This window comes from Ambystoma mexicanum, chromosome 11 (assembly GCF_040938575.1).
Source record: "Ambystoma mexicanum isolate Mex_15411 chromosome 11, UKY_AmexF1_1, whole genome shotgun sequence".
Classification (NCBI taxonomy): domain Eukaryota; kingdom Metazoa; phylum Chordata; class Amphibia; order Caudata; family Ambystomatidae; genus Ambystoma; species Ambystoma mexicanum.
Window position 1 is genome coordinate 484162372 of NC_090934.1, and position 19078 is coordinate 484181449.

A 19078-nucleotide genomic window follows, 5' to 3' on the forward strand; every position below is an offset into this window, starting at 1 on the left:
TCTTAATAAAACCCTTTTCCACTACTAAGCTAAAGATATGTCTATTACCTGGTTGTAAACTCAGTACCTAGAAGGCTAAGAGGCAGGGGAAAAAAGGGAACCCTGGACAACAGTGAAAATGCATTCACAGTCTTAATCAGGACCCAAAATGCCAACACATAAGTAGTCACTGCAATACCCACAACTCTCTAATACATAGTTAAGCGACTGCATACTTGCTAAAGTACCTAGAGGGAGCAAAGGGTGTTCACATTTTCCCCAACAATGCCCAGAGGGCCACCAACGGATCGGAATAGGCTCAGACTTGCAGCACTGGAACAGTCTAGTCTCATTACATCCCTAGAAAAAAGATTGACCATAACTACAGCTACAAACAGTATCCATTACAATTCCAAGGCAGGAGCAGAGATTTAATAAAAATTAAATCTGTACTAAATCCGTCACGGTTCTACAACAGTGGAATCTATGGCACCATTGGAATGTGACCATTGTAGTGTGCCACGACATTTGACTAGAACGTGAGTAATGTTCTAGTCTACTTTCAATATGGCGCATTTCACCTCAGTTTTATACACTTCGGATCTAAACTGGTATGCATGGTACTATACTGGTATATCATTTCAAGTAATGGAATTAGTTTTTTCTGTTGTATACGTCATAGTTTGACAGTTGAACAGAGCACAAATGAATGAGTTTTGAAGGCCAGAAACAAAGAGGACTGCCGCAAAGGCAGGGGAAACAACAATAGTCAAGGAGAAAGGGTTTGCTGATATTTGAGCGCAGATGCATTTGCTATTTCAATTGAGATATGTCAATACATTGCATACAGAGAGCATTGGTCTACGTAGTACACAGACATGGCGACAAGGGGAATAGCATAGCGTTCTGGTGTAACGCTCACCTGATTCCCGTACAGGCGCCGGTCTTGACTGGGCGTATACCGTATCTTCAAAGGTGATGTGTAACACACGGCTGGCTCTTTGGGCTGGACCTCTGTGCACTGTATGTCTGACTCGAAGAGTAAGATGTCTGCAGATAGAAAATATGGGATTAAGGAACTGGGTTATTGAATGTCTCTCTCTTCTTCCCTTTCTCTTCTCCTGTAGAACCCCAAAGGTTAACGCTCTCACCTTAGGTAAGTGAACGCCGTGCTCTCCATCTGCCTCGGGGCAGGGTGCTGTAACCAGTTTCTTCACTGGATAAGGGGAGCAGGCCTCTTGACTTCAGAGGACTGCTGTCCGTCGTTTACTGCACGAACGGTAAGTTTCGAGTAATTCTAATGTCTTTAAAGTCTTTAGTAATGATGTTTCTTGTTTTGCAGGGTTCCGGCGATGGCGGATGATGGGCTGAAGTGAGTTGAAGATGGAGCCCGTGTGATGAATAGAAGCGCCTGGAAGCACGTAAGTAAGCGCTTGTTGCCTGCTTCACGATGCGCTCTAACTGTCTTTTTATTTTGCAGGTACAAGTTCGGAGCGGCTGCAGGGTGCCGGAATACCCACTGGGTTAGATGTGGAAAGGAGTAATGGCACGTGAGTATTAAAGTTCCCCAATGTCTTTAAACGCACCTTGTTTTGTCTTTCAGATGCGGGATGCAGCGCCGAAGGCCTCCGGAGCGTGTGAAGAGTTGGTAAGCTTTTGTCTTTCAGATGCCGGAATGCAGTGTGAAGACCTCCGGAGCGCACGAAGAGTAGGTAAGCCTTTGTCTTTCAGATGCCGGAATGCAGCGCGAGGCGTTGGTGACAGCCGATGGACCAGGTAAGTGAAGAGCTGTCACTGAAGACCGTAATGCTAACCTGTTCTTTCTTGTCTTTATAGGTGTTGCTGAATACTGGATTCAGGATGGTAAGCCTTTTTCCTTAGGCCCAGGATCAGATGCAGAAGACACGATGAGCGTTCTGCTGCAGAGGATGCAGAATAATGCAAAGCAAGATTCATCCATCGGGTGTGGTTTAAATAGCCTCCTGTAGTGCTTAGGTGTCTCCTTCCACAGCCACGCCTAGGTAAGAAAAGAGTTCCTGCTTTCCAGAAGAGTTCCAGTGTTCTGAATCTAGGGAGTGGCTCCTGCCCCACCCAACAGGAAAAGTAGTTCCAAACAGAAGAGGATCAGAGGCTCAACTGGCAGGCAAGTAAGCAGCATGGTCTGCTGCAGGTAAGTCCACCCAAGCATTATGAGCCCGGCGCTTCCAGCGCTGGGACTGGGCATATTTATGAGCCTGGTGCCACTGGCGCCAGGACTGGGTCCAAAAGGTCCCAATTGGGACTGGTTGGCACTCGGAACCTGGGTTATGGATCTGCTTCCAAGGGAGTTGGGAAAACCCTGACCTTTTGGAAGCAGAGATCATGACATCTGGTATGCTGATGTCACAGAGGAGCGTGTGTAATGACTTATTGCTGCCAGGGCATTTGAGCCTAAAGCGATCCATTAACTCATTAGATCATCATAAGATGGCAGTTTGGGACCAGTCATCTGCATTTTGCAGATATTAATGTGTTGAAATGTAACGGAAGATACATTGGAAGTAAACACTTTATAGATGGCGATATGTTTCGAAATTGATGGTTGGCGATTAAAACTTTTCACAGAAACGATCCTTTAAGTGACTGAAAGAAAACATCAGAGGAAGAGGCCGGTGAAACGCCAACTGAGGAAACCAAATGGAGCCTTGCTGAAATTGCCAGAGAGCACAGTGGCCATTCATAGAGCAAAATTAAGAAAGAGGTTGAATGGAGAAGTGCTGCCGGCTGCAAGATGAAGGAAGTATCTAGAGCAAACTGAGAAAATTAACTGAGAAACACAGCACCATGGAACTTTGAGGCAAAGTTCCTGATGTTCATTAGAAAAATGTGAAAGAATTGGAATGCACTGAACTTGAGAAAACGGGAGGCAAACCCCACAATGCACTGTGAAAGTTATTAAACTATTGTAGGGGAGGACTGGTCCAAGAGACCCCTCTCGCCTGCGTTTCTTCCCCAGGTGAGGGCTATGGCCCATTGGGCGTTCCCTCATGCCACCCGGGCCCAGGTGGTGGAGGGCTCACCCACTGGAGACATTGCCCACACATATCGAATGCCCACATGTATTGATTACAACACAAATTTAGCTAGGCCCAAAAACCATTCCTTGCCCAGTAAAGATGGTGTGAGCTCAGCGCACTGTAGCGCGGCCCCCACCCTTGGAGAACATCCCTGTTGCCGCAGCACCCTGGCAGATCCGCTGCGAGCACGTTCCCACGAACAAGACGGACATGAGCTAGCGCAATATTCTAACATTGTAACAGTTCACCTCCCGCAGTGTACCATCACTATCAGCATGACCCGGCCAGCAGGCTTGAACAATGAGAAGAACAGTAAAATGGTCCTCTGATGGCAGACAGCCTTTATATATATGTATATATTAATGTCAGGACCTCTTGCATTATTTCTTCCTTCCACAAAATACACACGCCTGTAGAATGTATTAAAATGAGAGAGTACGCTCCCATGATATAAGCTATGGCGAGCTCACATCATTGCAGGTGGATACTAATGATAAAGGAACGCTCCAGGGATCTGTTCGTTGCGTGTATCACTGGGCAGCCTACCTCACATGGTTTCGCGCCATAACTAAAGCTAATGCTGCTAGAGTACACGAGAAAGCGGATGCAACTATACTATGAACTCATGTAAAGAATGCGCGAGAGTGCACTTATCATGTGTGAATGTCTGAGCCCCTCATATGCCACCACCGTCACGTACCGTGGCGGGTCGTTTTCTATGTACTCCACTGATCTAACCACTACCTCATTTACTGCGACTGTATATGTAACCAAAACACTGTAGCTGCTAGTTTTGAAGTGATTTTTAATAAGTATTATAGAAAGTATTCAAATGTTTGCGATGTCTTTACCTATATTCGGCAACACACGAGGGAGATACCTTTGTGAAAGCGTACAAGGTCTCGATGTATCCCCCTCCCTCCCTCAGAAGGCTGCCAAGACATGAGAACAGAGCCCCGCTCTGCGTTATCACGCCTCCCCCGGCCCGACTGGAGCCGCTTCAAAGACTTGTAGCCCCACTGCAGCACCCAAGGCCGCGGCCAGCCACCTGCATTATTTACAGCACAGCAGTAAACCTTAGTTTAAACTCAAGCGCCCCCTCGTAAACCCCACAACCCACCGGACTGTCTCAGACTTATGGCCCTGTGCAATCAGGACACCCAACACTTTGACAACACACAGCGAAACATCCATAACCACTTCTAACAAGACAGAAAGACCTGTACCACCCGCCCCAGTCCCCGAAGCTTAGCCCCTCGACCTACGGTCCCAGTCAACAGATCACGAGTCATCAGGCCTCGATATATTACCTCCAGACCCCTCACAAGGTGCATTCCTCCTGTGTTGCATTAACCTATTGAAAGATTTACTAAAGAGAATAGAACTGTAAATGACTGAATGACTGCGGTGTGCATGGCAGAGGGCAAGTAAGTCAGAAAAGGCATTCATCTCTGCCACAAGCCGCCTCGGCACACCAACACCGCCCGGATGAACTCAAGCCGACCTGCCAGGCCCAGCCCAGCCCACGAGGGTGACCAGTGACGTCCTCCAGCCAAGACCAACCACACCGCAGCAGCACCTATAGTTAGTCGTCGCCACCCAATCCCAATGAACTTGTGCCCCCTATAGTATGTAGGTTTTGATGACGTTTTTTGTAAATATATACGCCTGTCTTTGCTATTGTCAGACGGAGCGCTCTCGGAGTTTGCAGAGTTCTTTGCATGCCCAATTCTGATTGATAAACTCCCATTTACGCTCACCCGCACTCTGTCTTGGCCTTATTCCCATTTTGGGAGAGTCCTTCATTGTCTCTTATTGAGGGGAGGATCGTGCTGGTTGGGGACGCTTGCTTTCACTATTAAGCACTGAACTTTGGAAATTCAAGGTTAAGTTCTTAGCAAACAAAAATAGTGAGATTGAATTGAAGCACACTGAAGCGTGGAACTTGGAAGCAAAGCTCGCAATCCTGCTGAAGAGATGAACCAAGCAGCATTGAATCCTGGACTTGGAGACAAAGTCTTCAATACCCCAAAGACGGAGGCGACCCAGCAGGCATTGACATAAAATTGCCATCTGTTTATAAACGAGTCAATGAGATTTGTGGATGACCAAAGGACAAAGATAAGTGTTCCTGGCCACCTTTGCAGAATTAATCTTTTTCAACAGAATTTCTTGTCTGAATTCCTTAATTTTAAGAAACCAAAACATGCAGTACATACTCACCCTAGCCCTCTGTTTTCAGGAGGTAGAAAATATGTTGGAAGATCTTCTGTAGAAGGAATTGAGGGGAAGGATTTAGCACAGTCTGTTCGTTTAGGCCACAGTTTTTCCTGCTCATCCTAAGAACAATGAAAAATAAGAACGTTCAGGTTTGACTTCTGGAGGAGTAAGGACAGTTTCTCATGTTTTCATCTGTGGTTCTCGCACCTTTCTTATGTCTGTCTCCACTGTGCTCCTTCTCCCACCAGTTCCTAAAATGTTACACCCATTTATTTTTCAAGAAACAGACCACTCTAAGGGCTAATAATAATCTTGCAAGAATATATTTTAAAGAAAAGCAGTAACATCCTAACTCATCTTTTACATCATACATACAGAATGTGAAACCACTATTGACCATTTGTTTGACCCAGATTGTCCTCCAGCAATAACCGTAAAGACTCCAGACACTCCTTAACCATCTCCCACTGCATACAACTCTCCTCAAGAGGTTCCCTTGCTCGTTTGTTGGGCCTACAAATGAGGGACAACAACCCTCCTTTCCCCTCATTTTGGTGCAAGGTGGAAATGGAGAATACTGCAAAATTTAAATGTAATCCCATCCTCAGCTGTGATAAAATTTAATTTTTGGGTTTCTAAAGTCCCATTATGTGGGACCCCTAAACATTTTGTTTTTTCCGCTTGATCTTCCACATTATTTTGGTGATCAGAGGGACTTCAATACAAGATGACCCTACCACTGCATCTCTTTTCTTTATAATGTCCTATGGTAGCCCATTTGACTCCTAAAACCAGTGGTAGTTTTTAAGCAACCCATTATGTTGTTAGGGTGATTATACCTACATGCAATGGTGTTATGGAGTAGACTTGTAGCCAGCTGTATTAGAATGTTGGCAGCCGTGTTCACCAAATTAGTAGTCATATGTATCAGTATGGAGCCACTGGGGCTCCATTGAATTTATTTCAGTCATACTCCGAACATTTTGGATGAGACCATCTCTTTGTTTGTGGGAACCATGAGGGAGGCCCAAAATGGTAGTCATGCACACAGGGGCTCCCTCTGACCCCAGCCCTACACACTGCAGTTATTTGGAAAGAGTTGACTGGTTCTCTACCCCGGACAGCCAATACACAAACTCTAATCACATATTTTTTTTTACTGCAGTTAGTACGAACTCTGGTTGACACCTGTAGCTGGGTAGTCCTGCTGGTTAGGTGGCTTTTAGAGCCAGACTGATTACCTGGCAGTCGAAATCTTTGTCTGCCTGGTGTAGGATTGGATGGCTTGCTTAGGGCAACCCGTGAGTGACTGCTTATAGGGGAGACTCTGTGCACTCCTGGAGTCTGCCAATTGTCACATGAATGGCTGTAAAATGTGCTACAAAGATGGGATGCTGAATCTCGGGAACCAAAGTTGGGCCATCCTGACTTGGCGCTGCATTATTTGTCCTTAGCTTTGGTGTCTTCTTTTGGCTGCTTGACATCCTGCCTGGGATATCCCCCTTTGTCGTCCTGGTTCTCATCACACTGGCTGAATCAGATTAACCCTTCAGTAACTGTTTCTGGGAAGTTTTACTCTTGCAGACCCAGCATCTCGAGGTGGGAAGCCTCAGCCATACGGAGGAGTGGCAAGACACCACTGGTCAGTCTTGGGTCACCTCCATTCTTTCCTGCTGTGGGAAAGTTTTCTACATGCTGTCTGCTACGGTTTACCCTTCAAGCGTGCAGATCAGCCTAGGTAGGTACATATGTCTCCCCTGGAGCTTCCTTTGCTGTTGCTTCCATTCATGGCTGTCCGGCGCCTTCCTGGGAAGGCCGATTTTCATTCCTTTGAGGCAGCTGGGTCTGGGCTTCAAGTGCCTGGTTACGGATCCTGAAACTCACCAGTTAAAGAAGCTTTGTACTCACTGGGTTGTTTCACTATTCTCGAGACAATCTCTCCAAATTTGGCACTCAGGGTACAAAACCTTGGGTGCTGGGCTGCTGCATTGTTAGTCAGATTTCCCATCAGGGGTATTTGCAGTAGTGAGGATCTGCAGGTCACCAGTCTACAGCGTATCGGCCATTCACTTAAGTTGGCCCGAATTTCTTAATTGTTGGATCTTCTCCGCTTTAAACCTGGGACTGTTCAGGGGGCTGGGAGGAGACCCCTCTGGTTTTCCTGTGGGTTGGTTGTAACTTGGGCCAAACTTGTGGGGTGAAACGCAGACTCACCTGACTTTCCAGCTGTTCTAGCGATTGTGTTTGTACCGGCAAGTCCTACAGGAACATTTTGACAACTGAAACTCAACTAAAATTATTTTGGAAGGCACTTACTTGAACACAAACATGTGTATGCTCCCCCTCCTTCCCCACCAGCATCCCTACTAAGGTCTCTGGAGCTTTTCACAAAACAAATAGACTTAGCAGATATCACTTTATTTTATTTATTTTTAAATCCTTACATTGTTCTCCTGTCTAGGGAAATGTGTTGTGTGACAATGTCTAAACGCTGGTTAGTTTGTGTCACTATTTCCAGGAGTGTAATGATCCCATTCAGGTCTGGTACTGTAAGCCAAGCCCTGCGCTGAGGTTGATTGGCCTTTTTGGGTATTCCTGGGATAGTACCAACTCCTCTTAGTCAATCTGCGTACTGTATCTAGCATATGGACTACATGTGCAGTAAAACCTTTACTGTGTTGGAGGTTTAGGGGATTTCAGTTACTGTTCATGGGTTAGCATTTTGTGTGCTGTACATGACTGTATACATTTTTTTTATCACTGTCTAGGGCTCCTTTTTTCTTACTACCAGATAGCACCTTCTGGGTACTGAATTTACACCAGGTAATGGTCACACCTTTACTTCAGAAGTGTGAATTGCTGACCAATGGCTCTTTACTGTTTGTACACATGCACAATGTCGTACTGCGTGTTATTTGTTTAACCCAAAGCACTTGTATAATAAAGTGTACATTTTCCAGTGTGATGTATTCTTTGAGGGCAACTATTGGGACAAATTGTACCTCCTTGCCAGCCTACCACCTCCCTTGGTTGAAGCGTGACTGCTCGGTCATTGTAATCTTTAGAGTTTGGTCAATCTTTTGGTTGGAAATCCTGTCTTACTGTTAAGTTAGATGGTTTTACATCCATCACTAGAGGGCTATAGAACAATGTCCCTAAGACTAGGAATGGTTTAAATAATGAAAGAATTGCATATTCTCTCAGTGAGAGTATTTTTAGTTTTTGGGACCATACCGATAACTGGTAATATCCAAACATTACAGCAGAAATCCTTATTTTCACCTTTACACATTACTCTTACAATCCCACAGTACTTTTGATGGCTTCTCCAATGCCCTGAAACAAATTTTGACAAAGTGAGGCTATTCTTTTTGTTATTTTTCCCCCTTAAAGATCTATTGAAGAACCACATTTCTGCTGTTTAGAACCTGCCCTGACCACTCCGGTGGTGATAGTGCACGGTACAAATATCCTTTAACATAAACATTAACTTTTGAAGTTAAGTAAACCCTTTTTGCTTTAGATTGAAGATTTTCTATTTTGGGGGCACTGATCAGGCCACATGGTTTTATTTTATTTAATAAGTGTGACTCATTTTAACAATAAAATGTCCACACTAATATAAAACATCTATTTATTATTGGTAAAGTAACTGACAGGCTACATATACACCTTTAAACACTATGCTATACATACGCATTTAACAAATATATTATCTCTTTACATTTATCACATTACATGAAACAAAGTTATCAAGCAAGCCCCAGTAAGATTTCCAAAAACGGCAACTGTGTTGAATTATTTTTCCAGTGCCAACCATAGTCTGCCTACAGCAAGAACTAAAGACATTTGTGTGCCGGCAAGACAGATTCCAAATCTCATCTGTCATTATGCTGTCTAAATTATAAACACATTTCCCCAGATGGAACCAATATAATCTAAGGTCTTACGTGATGTCAAAATGTGCCTATCACTTTTAGGAACGTTTATGTTCTTACATAGGCAGTAATACGTTTGTGCTTTTCAATGACGTTCCACGATCCACAGACCGCTAGCCTGGGAATCTGATTCAATCAGAGTTGCAAAAAAAAAAATAAACTCTTGTATAAGGAAATGGAAACTATCAAATAACGCTGAGGAGTCAGGTAATGTAAAGTCCATCTTCAAAGCACCACCCAGACTTTTTAGGCTTGCGACATGCTCACGACTCGTGCACCAGACCCATGCTCGATTTTGTTAGTAATGCCTACTTCAGTGTAAAATAGTCTTTATCCCAAATAGATAAACCCATCTTTCATTGACTCTTGAATACATCCAAAATTTTACCTCTATTGCCTTTTATAGCAGTGCCTACAAGGGCCAACAATGGATAGGTTGGCATAGACGGAGCCTTAATATACAGTAATCCTTTTAATACGCACGCTCGCTGCCAAGGAGTTTAAGCCCAGTTCTAACCGAACGGCCTGTAGAGGAAAGTCTGTGCAATTTCCTCCACATGGTAATTTCAAGTTTGTGCAACCACATATTGTGAAAATTGTAACCGGCTTCACGCTCGTACAAGATAGCAGCAGCAATACTTTGCTTATAAGGAACAAGTTACTTACCTGTAACTCCTGTTCTCCAGCATTGTTATCTTTCATAGATTCACATGCTTTGAATATTCCCTGTCGTTAGGCTGGGAATCCTCTGTAAAATAGAGCAGTTTAAATGAAACTGATATGTCAGTCAATGCTCTACAGTCGTCGTTTTGGGTCATACTGCCAATAGGTAACACTCCCTTAGCTCCTCCCTTGTCGGCCATCTTCAGATTTGGTAAGCGCACGTGAGTGGCAGAAAGAGCCAAACGACGAGCCATGAGGGGTCGGAGGGAGGGTCGCATGTGAATCTATGAAAGATACCAATGCTGGAGAACAGGATTTACAGGTAAGTAACTTGTTCCTTCTCCAGAATTGGCTATTTCATAGATTCATATGCTGTAAATAGATTACAAAGCAGTAAAAATAAAAGCGCACGGGTGGAGGAGCTCTCCATATCACTTACCACAGGAGACTTACCAACCTTATGCAAACAGTTTTCATAGAACTACCTGGCCAACTCTAGACTCCTCTACGGAATCCCTGTTGACACAGTAGAATCTGGTGAATGTGTGCACCGTTCTCCAGGTGATTGCGCGGCAGATGTCTGGCAGCGGGACCCCGGAGAGGAATGCAGTGGTCGTGGCCACCGCTCTAGTGGAATGCACCCAGTGTCTGCCCGGAAGCGATTTACCCACCTTCTGGTGGCAGAATGAGATGCAGGCCGCAATCCATCAAGCAATCGAAGATTTGGAGACAGCCTTGCCGGGCCCTGTATGTCCAAATGCCAGAAACAGTTGATCTGTTAAACGGAACGACTTTGTGCGGGCCACGTAGTGCTTGAGGGCACGCACCACATCCAGCATGTGCAGGGTGCGCCCCGCCGGAGATGCAGGAGAGCCAAAGAACACTAGCAACACCACCTGCTGTTTAAGGTGGAAGGATGAAGGTACCTTAGGTATGAACTTTGGATTAGGTCACAATACAGCCTTGGACTTGTGGAACGTCAAATAAGGTGGTTTTGATGACAATACGTGTATTTCCACTACTCGTCTCGCCAAAGTAACTGCCACCAAATACACGGTCTTCCACGACAGGTGCTTGATGCACGCCTTGTGCATGGGCTCCAAAAGGGGGGGTCTCATAAGCCTTGTAAGCAGTATGTTGAGTTCCCAGGCTGGTGAGGGCTGCGGATTGGAGGGAATGAACGAAACAGTCCTCGTAGGAATTCTTTCACTAGCCGATGAGACCAGAGGGAAGGCCCTCCCGAGGACCGGCAGTATCTTGAGATTGTGGCTAGCTGCACTCTAATTGAGGAGTGCGTCAAGCCCGACTCTGCCAGGGACAAGAGATATGGCAGCAGTTCCTCTGGCCTGATGGTCTGGGGACGAAGGTGATGGTTCCTGCACCACACCTGGAAACGCTTCCACTTGCTCTTGTAGCATTTAAGACTGGCCGGAGCTCTTGCCTTAGCCAGCACCTCCTGGAAATCCTGTGGGAGGGAAAGGGTCCCGAAATCTAGGAACACAGGAATCAGACTGTCAGCTTGTGGTACAGAACCGTTCCCTGGTTCCTGGACAAGAGCGACTGGTGCGGGGACAGTCTGAATTGAGCTGTCGCCAAAAGAGCCAGGAGGTCCGAATACCAATAGTGTCTTGGCCACGCAGGAGCCACTAATATCAGTCTGCACCAATACTGTTTGAAAGTGTGTAGGACTCGTGGCACCAGAGGAATTGGGGGAAATGCATACAGAAATGCCCCCTCCCATGGGCACATAAAAGCATCCCCCAAACTGTCCCGGTGGGGAAACCGGCTAGCAAAGGTTTTGCAGCGGCTGTTGTTGCAGATGGCAAACAGGTCCATCTCCGGGGTGCCCCACTCCTGAACCAATAGGTGCAGCTCGTCGTTGTGCAACTCCCATTCGTGACAAGAGCACAACTCCCTGCTGAGGGAGTCCGCCAGAGTGTTGTGGAGCCCCAGCAGATGGAGGGGAATAAGAAACATGTTCCGTTGCAGGGCCCAATGCCAAAGGGCTTGGGCCTCCTTGGAAAGCTGTGTGGACCTGGTCCCCCCTTGCTTGTGGATGTAAAACAGCAACATCGTGTTGTCTGTGTAAATCTGTACCACTTTCCCGAGAGAACTCCCCCATTCCTCTGACGCTGGTTCCCTTCACTTACGTGAATGGGAACTGGCAATGAAGGGTCCTTTATTGTTTAGGTCGAAAAGGACACCCCCACAAACCCTGATGCAATTATAGTGAACAAGGGTGCAGGGGACACCCCTGGAACCTCTTTTCATCTTGTTCACTATAATCAAACAGAATAAGTAATTTTTATTCAGCTGAAATTCGGAGAAATATTTTTTTTTCGTTAATTTCTACAGATTCCCATGTCTTCCAGTCGTTTGATGTCATCTTTGTCATATCTCATGTCTACTCATTGCTCTTAGGTTGCGTTCAGTAGTTCGAATCGTAGTAGCACCATTATCTACATCCCTCCCATGTTTAAAGCCTGGCAATAAGCACCATCACAAGCTAGAGTTTAAGTGACGATCGCCTGATCACAATATTCTTTAAACCCGGTAGCAAGTGAAGCGGCAGTAAGTTAATATGCTATGCTTTTTCACTGATGATAAAATAAATAAAAAATAGTCCAGTGTAGCCATCTTATTATCTAATTTCTGTCCCTCACTGCGAAATGCTTAACTTATTTTACACTGTGCACATCATCTAACAGTGAGGTACAGTAGGGATAATATGTATCCCTTTTCCTGCTTTTAAATTTACATTCTGTTACTTACATGATGTGTACAAGACAGGCTGGTGGCAGCAGCTATTTTTCAACTGTGTTTTTGACATTTCTTGCCTGCAATTTCCCATTTTACTGCATAATACCTTTTAGAAAACCGTATACTCTAAAATGACCATGCCACAAGATTTTGAATAGTCCTTTAGTCATTTTGTCTTTTGGACTTCTTGCAGCCTTCTCAGGGCCACATATGCCATGTATTATAAGGCCTTTTGCAAGCAATGCCCTGGATTTCCTGGGCAAAGCAGCGGTATGTGTCTCTGGCCGGATACAAGGTTGGGGCTGCCCGGTCCCAGTCTACACCCTGACCAATGTGTCTATTGCTAGGCAAATGTGGTGACCAGATGCTGTCCATGATTGGACAGCTCTTGCCCATTTGAATGCTGCAGATCCTGGCTATTTGTGGGCTCTTGTGAGACTCCAGCTCAAACTTAGGATGAAAGGAAGGACTCCTGCAGCTATTCTGCAGATCATCCTTGGATCCACTTCCATTTTGAAGAGGAGAATCCTGCTGAAGACCTCTGGAGCATCACTGCAGCTAACCAGCATTGCCTCAAACCAAGTCCTGGCAAAGCCCTGGTCCTTTATTTGACCTACTGAATGCCTTCATCGATGAATCAACCAATGAGACCAATGAGAAGAATGAGTCTCAACCTCTGCTCGAGGATCAAGACCTTGTAAGCCGGCAGAAGTGTTGCAGGACCATCCTATTCACTGACCATCTCCAGCACGGGCAATCCCGCTGTACCGAATTCCAACTTGGGAATCCAGAGATCCTCAACTGGTGAGAAAAGAGGCCATCCCGTGCAGATCCAGCTCTCTAGCACAAACCGTAGTCTTTCAGGACCAGCTTCTTTGTCTTCACCCAGAGGGTGCCTTCCTCCACCTGATCAGTGTTCTGCATAGTCTCCCACCTGCATGGTGTCCTAGAAGTTGCCTGAACTTTTCTTGCTTTGCTCTTCACTACTTGAGACACACCTACATGTTGGATTTGCCACCCTTTTGTTCTATCTTCCTAAAAGACTCTACCTACGAATTACCAACTTTGTGACTTGTGACATTGAGGGCCATGGGTTTCAATCTATTTCAGCATGAAAGGACTGAAGTATTGGCAGGGCTCAAGTCCTAAAAAAAAAAATAATAAAGTGGGGGGACTCCAACGTATGCAGGGGAAGTGACATCACAGGCAGTAACCGCAAAGTGAAAGAAATGTACATGTTTAATTTTAGGGTTTCTTCTCTAACTCAAATAAGTGCACAGGACAAATAAGCATTTGCCAAGATATGTTTTCTTAAAACATTTCTTTCTAAATAGAAACGGTTTGCACTGTTTATCTTAAAATGTGCAAGAACACGTATCCTGTACAGCAAAGTGTCAATAGGAGTGTTAAACAATCCTTTGCTTAAAGACGCCTGTGGCCTCGAGGTAAAGTTTTTGGTTTCTGAACCGTGTGAACTCAGTACGAATCCCAGGAAGGCTCTTTGTCTTAATTAATTGAAAACCCACCTGGAGGACAGCGTCCAACCTCTGAATTGAGTGGGTGGATGCCGTCCACCCTTGTGTTCCCTCGAATTGAGCCTTGCATACAGGGCTTTATTTTTACAAGACAGTGTAATGTGTTTTGATGTTCTTTATAATGATTGCCTGATTTCTAACTGGTTTATTACTTACCTTTTCGTTCATCACTTGTTACTGAATTTGCAGCTTACTTTTTTTAATAGCACATTTTATTCATTTCTTAATAACACAAAAGAAAATGAAATCAATTTAATAATATATAGAAAACCATGTTCAGTACCAGGTCCATAAGAACCACTTGAGAGATTGACCATTCATTGGAAAGTAGCCAGTGTATTCTATTCCCAAAGGGCATTCTCCTGAACTTCTAAAAAACCATAGCTATTGAAAATGCAGCTTCTCCTTGGCATTCTTACTGCAGGATATTTGAGCTTGTCTATCAACTCATTGATTCATGGTAAAGGGCAGGCATCTGTCTTGGTAATAGCATTTAGAGCTCTCGAATATATACAGAACCTCAAATCAGAGGTACCTGCCTTTGGTACCAGCACCATTAGGCTGGACAGTGGACTACTGGAGGGTGCTACCACCCCAATATCCAACATCTAGTTGATGACGTGGGACCTCCTCTGGTCTGACATCCTGTAACTCCCAGACTTGGTAGAAACCATATCTCCAGTGTCATGCTGACACCAAGGTGTCTGTCTTGGATTTAGTGAGAATATGGAGACCAGACCTTTTTGCTTTGGACTTCACATCCGATTGTTAGGCAGGGAAACCCAGAGATTAGGCCTTTTCTTATTTCAATAAAACATTAGTACGAATGACAAAAACAAGTCTGCCTCCTCCTTCTGATCTACCATCCAGGGGTGGATTAGATACCCCTGCATCTACTTTGGGGCTAAAGGTGATGAGTGTCTGGAAAGAGTTTCTTTTTGCACTTTCCCTTGATAGACATCTATAGAGCCCCCATCCCAATATGTTGCTGTTTTAACCTGTCCAAACGTTTGTAGGCAAGTAAAGCCTGTTAAGTCCGAATTCATATTTTGGGGATTCTATGGTCATTTTGTGGGGCCCCTCAAATTTTTGCGTTTCCCCCCTGATCTTTTTTTGATTTCTTGATATCTTGATATCTTTTTGGTGACCAGAGGGACTTTGCTTTTTGCACCCCTTCCATTACATCCCTTTGTTTTATTTTATTTTTATTAGGTTTTTCACATTTCAAAATTATACATGGCCATCTTACATGTTCAAACTGGTTAACTTCAACATAGGCCAAAACCACAAAATCCTGACAGCCCCCCCCCCCCACCCAACCCCTCTCCCCAGCCTCAAATGTAAAAAATGTAACATACATTTTCTGTGTGACTTCATAAACCCTCTTAATAACATACATGTTCTTCCTTGATCAACATAATATCGCCCGTTCCCCTGGTGACCTCTCAAGGGAGTCTAATGACCTTATATTCACACCAACATTACATTGTCCTTTCACCATCCTCAAGAAATGTCCCCAGCAATCCACCCGATCTTGCTCAAGGTACTCCCATGGTGGAGGGCATGTATGAGCTACACAATTCTGCCCATTCCTTTTCGAGGGGGGCCAACTCTCCCATGTATAAATGCAGTTACTCGTACCATCACATAAATGTTCTTAACTGTGTTGATCCATTCCCCCTTACTTAGGAGTAAGACCCTTTTCCAATGTGTCACCAAACATACCCTTCCCGCCAGTAATAAGGAGTGAACCATATGTGTGGGTCGGATATATTCTTCATCAACTTCCTCTAATCAAAACAAGACCAACATTGGGCACTTATCCAGAGAGATCCCATCCAAGGGTTTAATCCAGCCCAGGACCTCATCCCAGAAAACTTGAACAACCCCACCACATGTGCCAGTAGTCTGCCCTTGCCACACATTCACACCCACAAAGCGGGCTAACGTCCCAATACATTTTGGAAAGCTTGACTGGATCGCATTGCCACCTGTGCAAATGTTATAAATAACCAATTACAATGTTTAATCGCGTGGAGTTTGCATTGGCACAAGATAGATACCTTAAAACCACCCCTACATAATATATGCTACAGTGAGAGGCTGATAACGGTGCCCAGGTCTCTCTGCCGACAAGTGCTTACTTCATCGGTGGACCCCGCCAACCCATCTCTACTAATGCCCCATACAGTTAAGAGATCAGACCCCTCATATCCATTCTGGCGTCCAAAAGTTTCTCAAGGGGAGTGAGGTCCCTCTGTATCCTTTCCCTCCAAACCTCTGCTGTAATCACCCCTTTCAATTGTAGGTACTAGAATACCGACAGCCGACCGATCCCCAGTGCTTATTGCAAATCTGTTAATGTAATAAATGTACCATCCTTCCACAGTTGCCCTATTCTTTCCAGACAGGCCTAGTACCATCTCTGAAACCTCTCCGGATTTGGAATGAGGTCTCACACCTGCCACCCAAGTGTGACTCAGTGGAGAGGGCCATGTTGTTACTCCATCCATCTCCTGGCCTTGATGCCAGATGTTCCAAATTGTCCCTAGGATGGGGTATTCTCTGACTCACCGGGGGAGCCTTCCCCTAGATACCCATAACCATTCTCCTACAGTAGCCGGCCTAAGACGGACATTGTCCAGGTCTACCCATTGTATGTCTCTTTGGGCCCGTAAATGAGGGATCAGAATTCTAAGTTGGGTGGCCTCATAATATAAACATACATCTGGAAGGCCAACCTCCCCCCTTTATCTTTGGTCAGAGCAAGAACTTTGCGAGGTATCCTCGCTTTTTTCCCCTTGTTTTAAGAACCTTAAAAGGTGTTAAGAGGCTATCCATGCCAGTTACATACAATCTCTCCTGGATTTCACTGTCAGAAGCTGCTGATTGAGAAACTCTGTCCTGATTCTGTTTCGGTTTCCTCTCACTGTGGCTTGACAGGTCCGTTCCTCTAGTCTTCGAGTCGAACAGAGCTGAGCAACCAGAAACTGCTACTGGCATACGCCGTAATGGTTTACGACTTGGTCACGACTTGCCCTCAGAGCTGTGGAGCCGCCAAGCCGTGAGTTGCAGTTAGTTGCAGTACCCGAGCTACTGCTTCGGACTGCGGTCTTTCGGCTTGCCATTAATACGGCAGTGTTGGTGTGATCATCGTCGCGGCGCGACTGAGCACCTCTCTGTTGGTCATACTGTGGTCTGTCACTTCCTGGTGAATACACGTGCATTACAACAAATAAGCAGCCTCGTGAAGAAGGGTTAGAGCCAATAACCAGCATAGTGAAAGAGTGTCAAAGTGCTTGGAGGTTTTGCCATTTGGGAAGTTTGGGACGCAACACTGAGTGGCATCGATTCTGCCTCGATTCTCTGCAAAGCCCATCATTTTACAACCCCTGAAAATCGTAGCCCGAGCAAAGACTGCTGTGGAGATTGGCCAATCCGGAGCAATTGCAACTGCTCTACAACAAAGCACTGAGCGGAGACTGTGGAGATAAGCCTTTTGATCCACTCCACGCATATTTGGACATTAGGACTCATCGTGATTATTTGGCAGAGTGTGGTGCAGAGTCTATGTGGTCTTTGAGCTCTGAGGGTGCTGAAAGCACAATGTTGACTGGCGAGAACGACTGAAAACTCCAGCGGAAGAAGATCTCCCTTGCTTTTCATCTGCTGAAACTTGAACGGGTGAGTGCCATTTTCGCAAGAACCAGAGTTATGAACTACCGCCAATAAAGTGTGACATGACTCAGAAAAATAAAGCCATTCTGGCTAAACAACAATGGCAAAAAACAGGCAAAGAATAAAATCAGAAGGATTTACGCTAGAAAATAATCTGACTCCTATTACACAATCTGCACGTCTATCATTCGACATCACAGAAATTGAAATGCTCATGAGCAATCACGAGAAAAGGAAATAGGTCTTTGGAGAAAGATGTGACATTAAGAATAGAGATAGACATACTACCTCAACACCGTGCCTTAAAAGCCCTACACTTCAGCCACAGAAATTCTCATACTCTCCAGCACCCTCTGAAGATGGCAAACTTGTGCTATGTGACATAACTAAGTCAGAGAGTTTAGACACTCAATCTAAGGGACCAGCAGGCAGCAGCGAAGAATAAGTGCCACTGCAGTTCATCTCAAGGATGCCAAATAGATCCTATACCAACGACAATGATCGATTTGCAGAACATGCTGATAGCAACAACATCACAAGCAATGATCATCTTTCTGAAACTACATGAATCCAACATAGAGACCATAAAAGATCAAGCTACGCTATTGGCCCTTATTCATTCAAAGCAAATACATGCAGAGGCTTTCATGGCTAGAATACAAGATCGGATTAATATGGAAGCAGAAACAAGTGTGATGTGGCAGACCAGTTTATTCGAGATTGTCAGAACGATCGGGCTGAAAAAGCCCAGATGACCAGCACGATACTTGCAATGCTGAACGCTAATAACACAAAAAAGATCTATCGACCAGAAAAACAAGAGTGCAACAAATGGGCAACCACTTGAGTAACCAGCCAATATATCAAGTTTTGAGTCCTCATCATACATACCGAACTACGACCAACAAGGAGACTACAAAAGAGATTGAGAGACGTCAGCAGATGCAAGGTGATACGACGGAAAAAACAACTGAACAAGTGCATGAAGATCCATCTAACAAAATAGTGGTGATAGAGGAAGGAATAGAGACAGTCGCAGAGAAGATGCACAACACAGCGAAAGGCCCAAAACAGAACGAGGCCTTTGATATTTTCATGCCAAAGAATACGAACAATAAAACTAAACAGAAACAAGAAATGCACCAAAAAAGAATGGAGGTGAGCCAACTTGACGAACAAATTCAACAGGAAATATTCCTCAACCTTTCAACCTATACAGACGTAGAACAAAAATCGCTGCGCAACATCC

The 19078-nt window shown here is 44.9% G+C and overlaps 1 protein-coding gene across 5 annotated transcripts in view; it reads right to left on the minus strand.

Moving 5' to 3' along the window:
* The window catches only part of TTC17 (tetratricopeptide repeat domain 17), a 2246693-nt gene that overhangs the window by 986507 nt on the left and 1241108 nt on the right, over positions 1-19078 (minus strand). For all 5 annotated transcript variants that reach the window (XM_069623328.1, XM_069623332.1, XM_069623330.1 and 2 more), the window contains one exon: positions 5259-5374. In XM_069623328.1, the coding sequence (XP_069479429.1) occupies positions 5259-5374 (116 nt within the window). The remainder of the gene's footprint in view (positions 1-5258; positions 5375-19078) is intronic.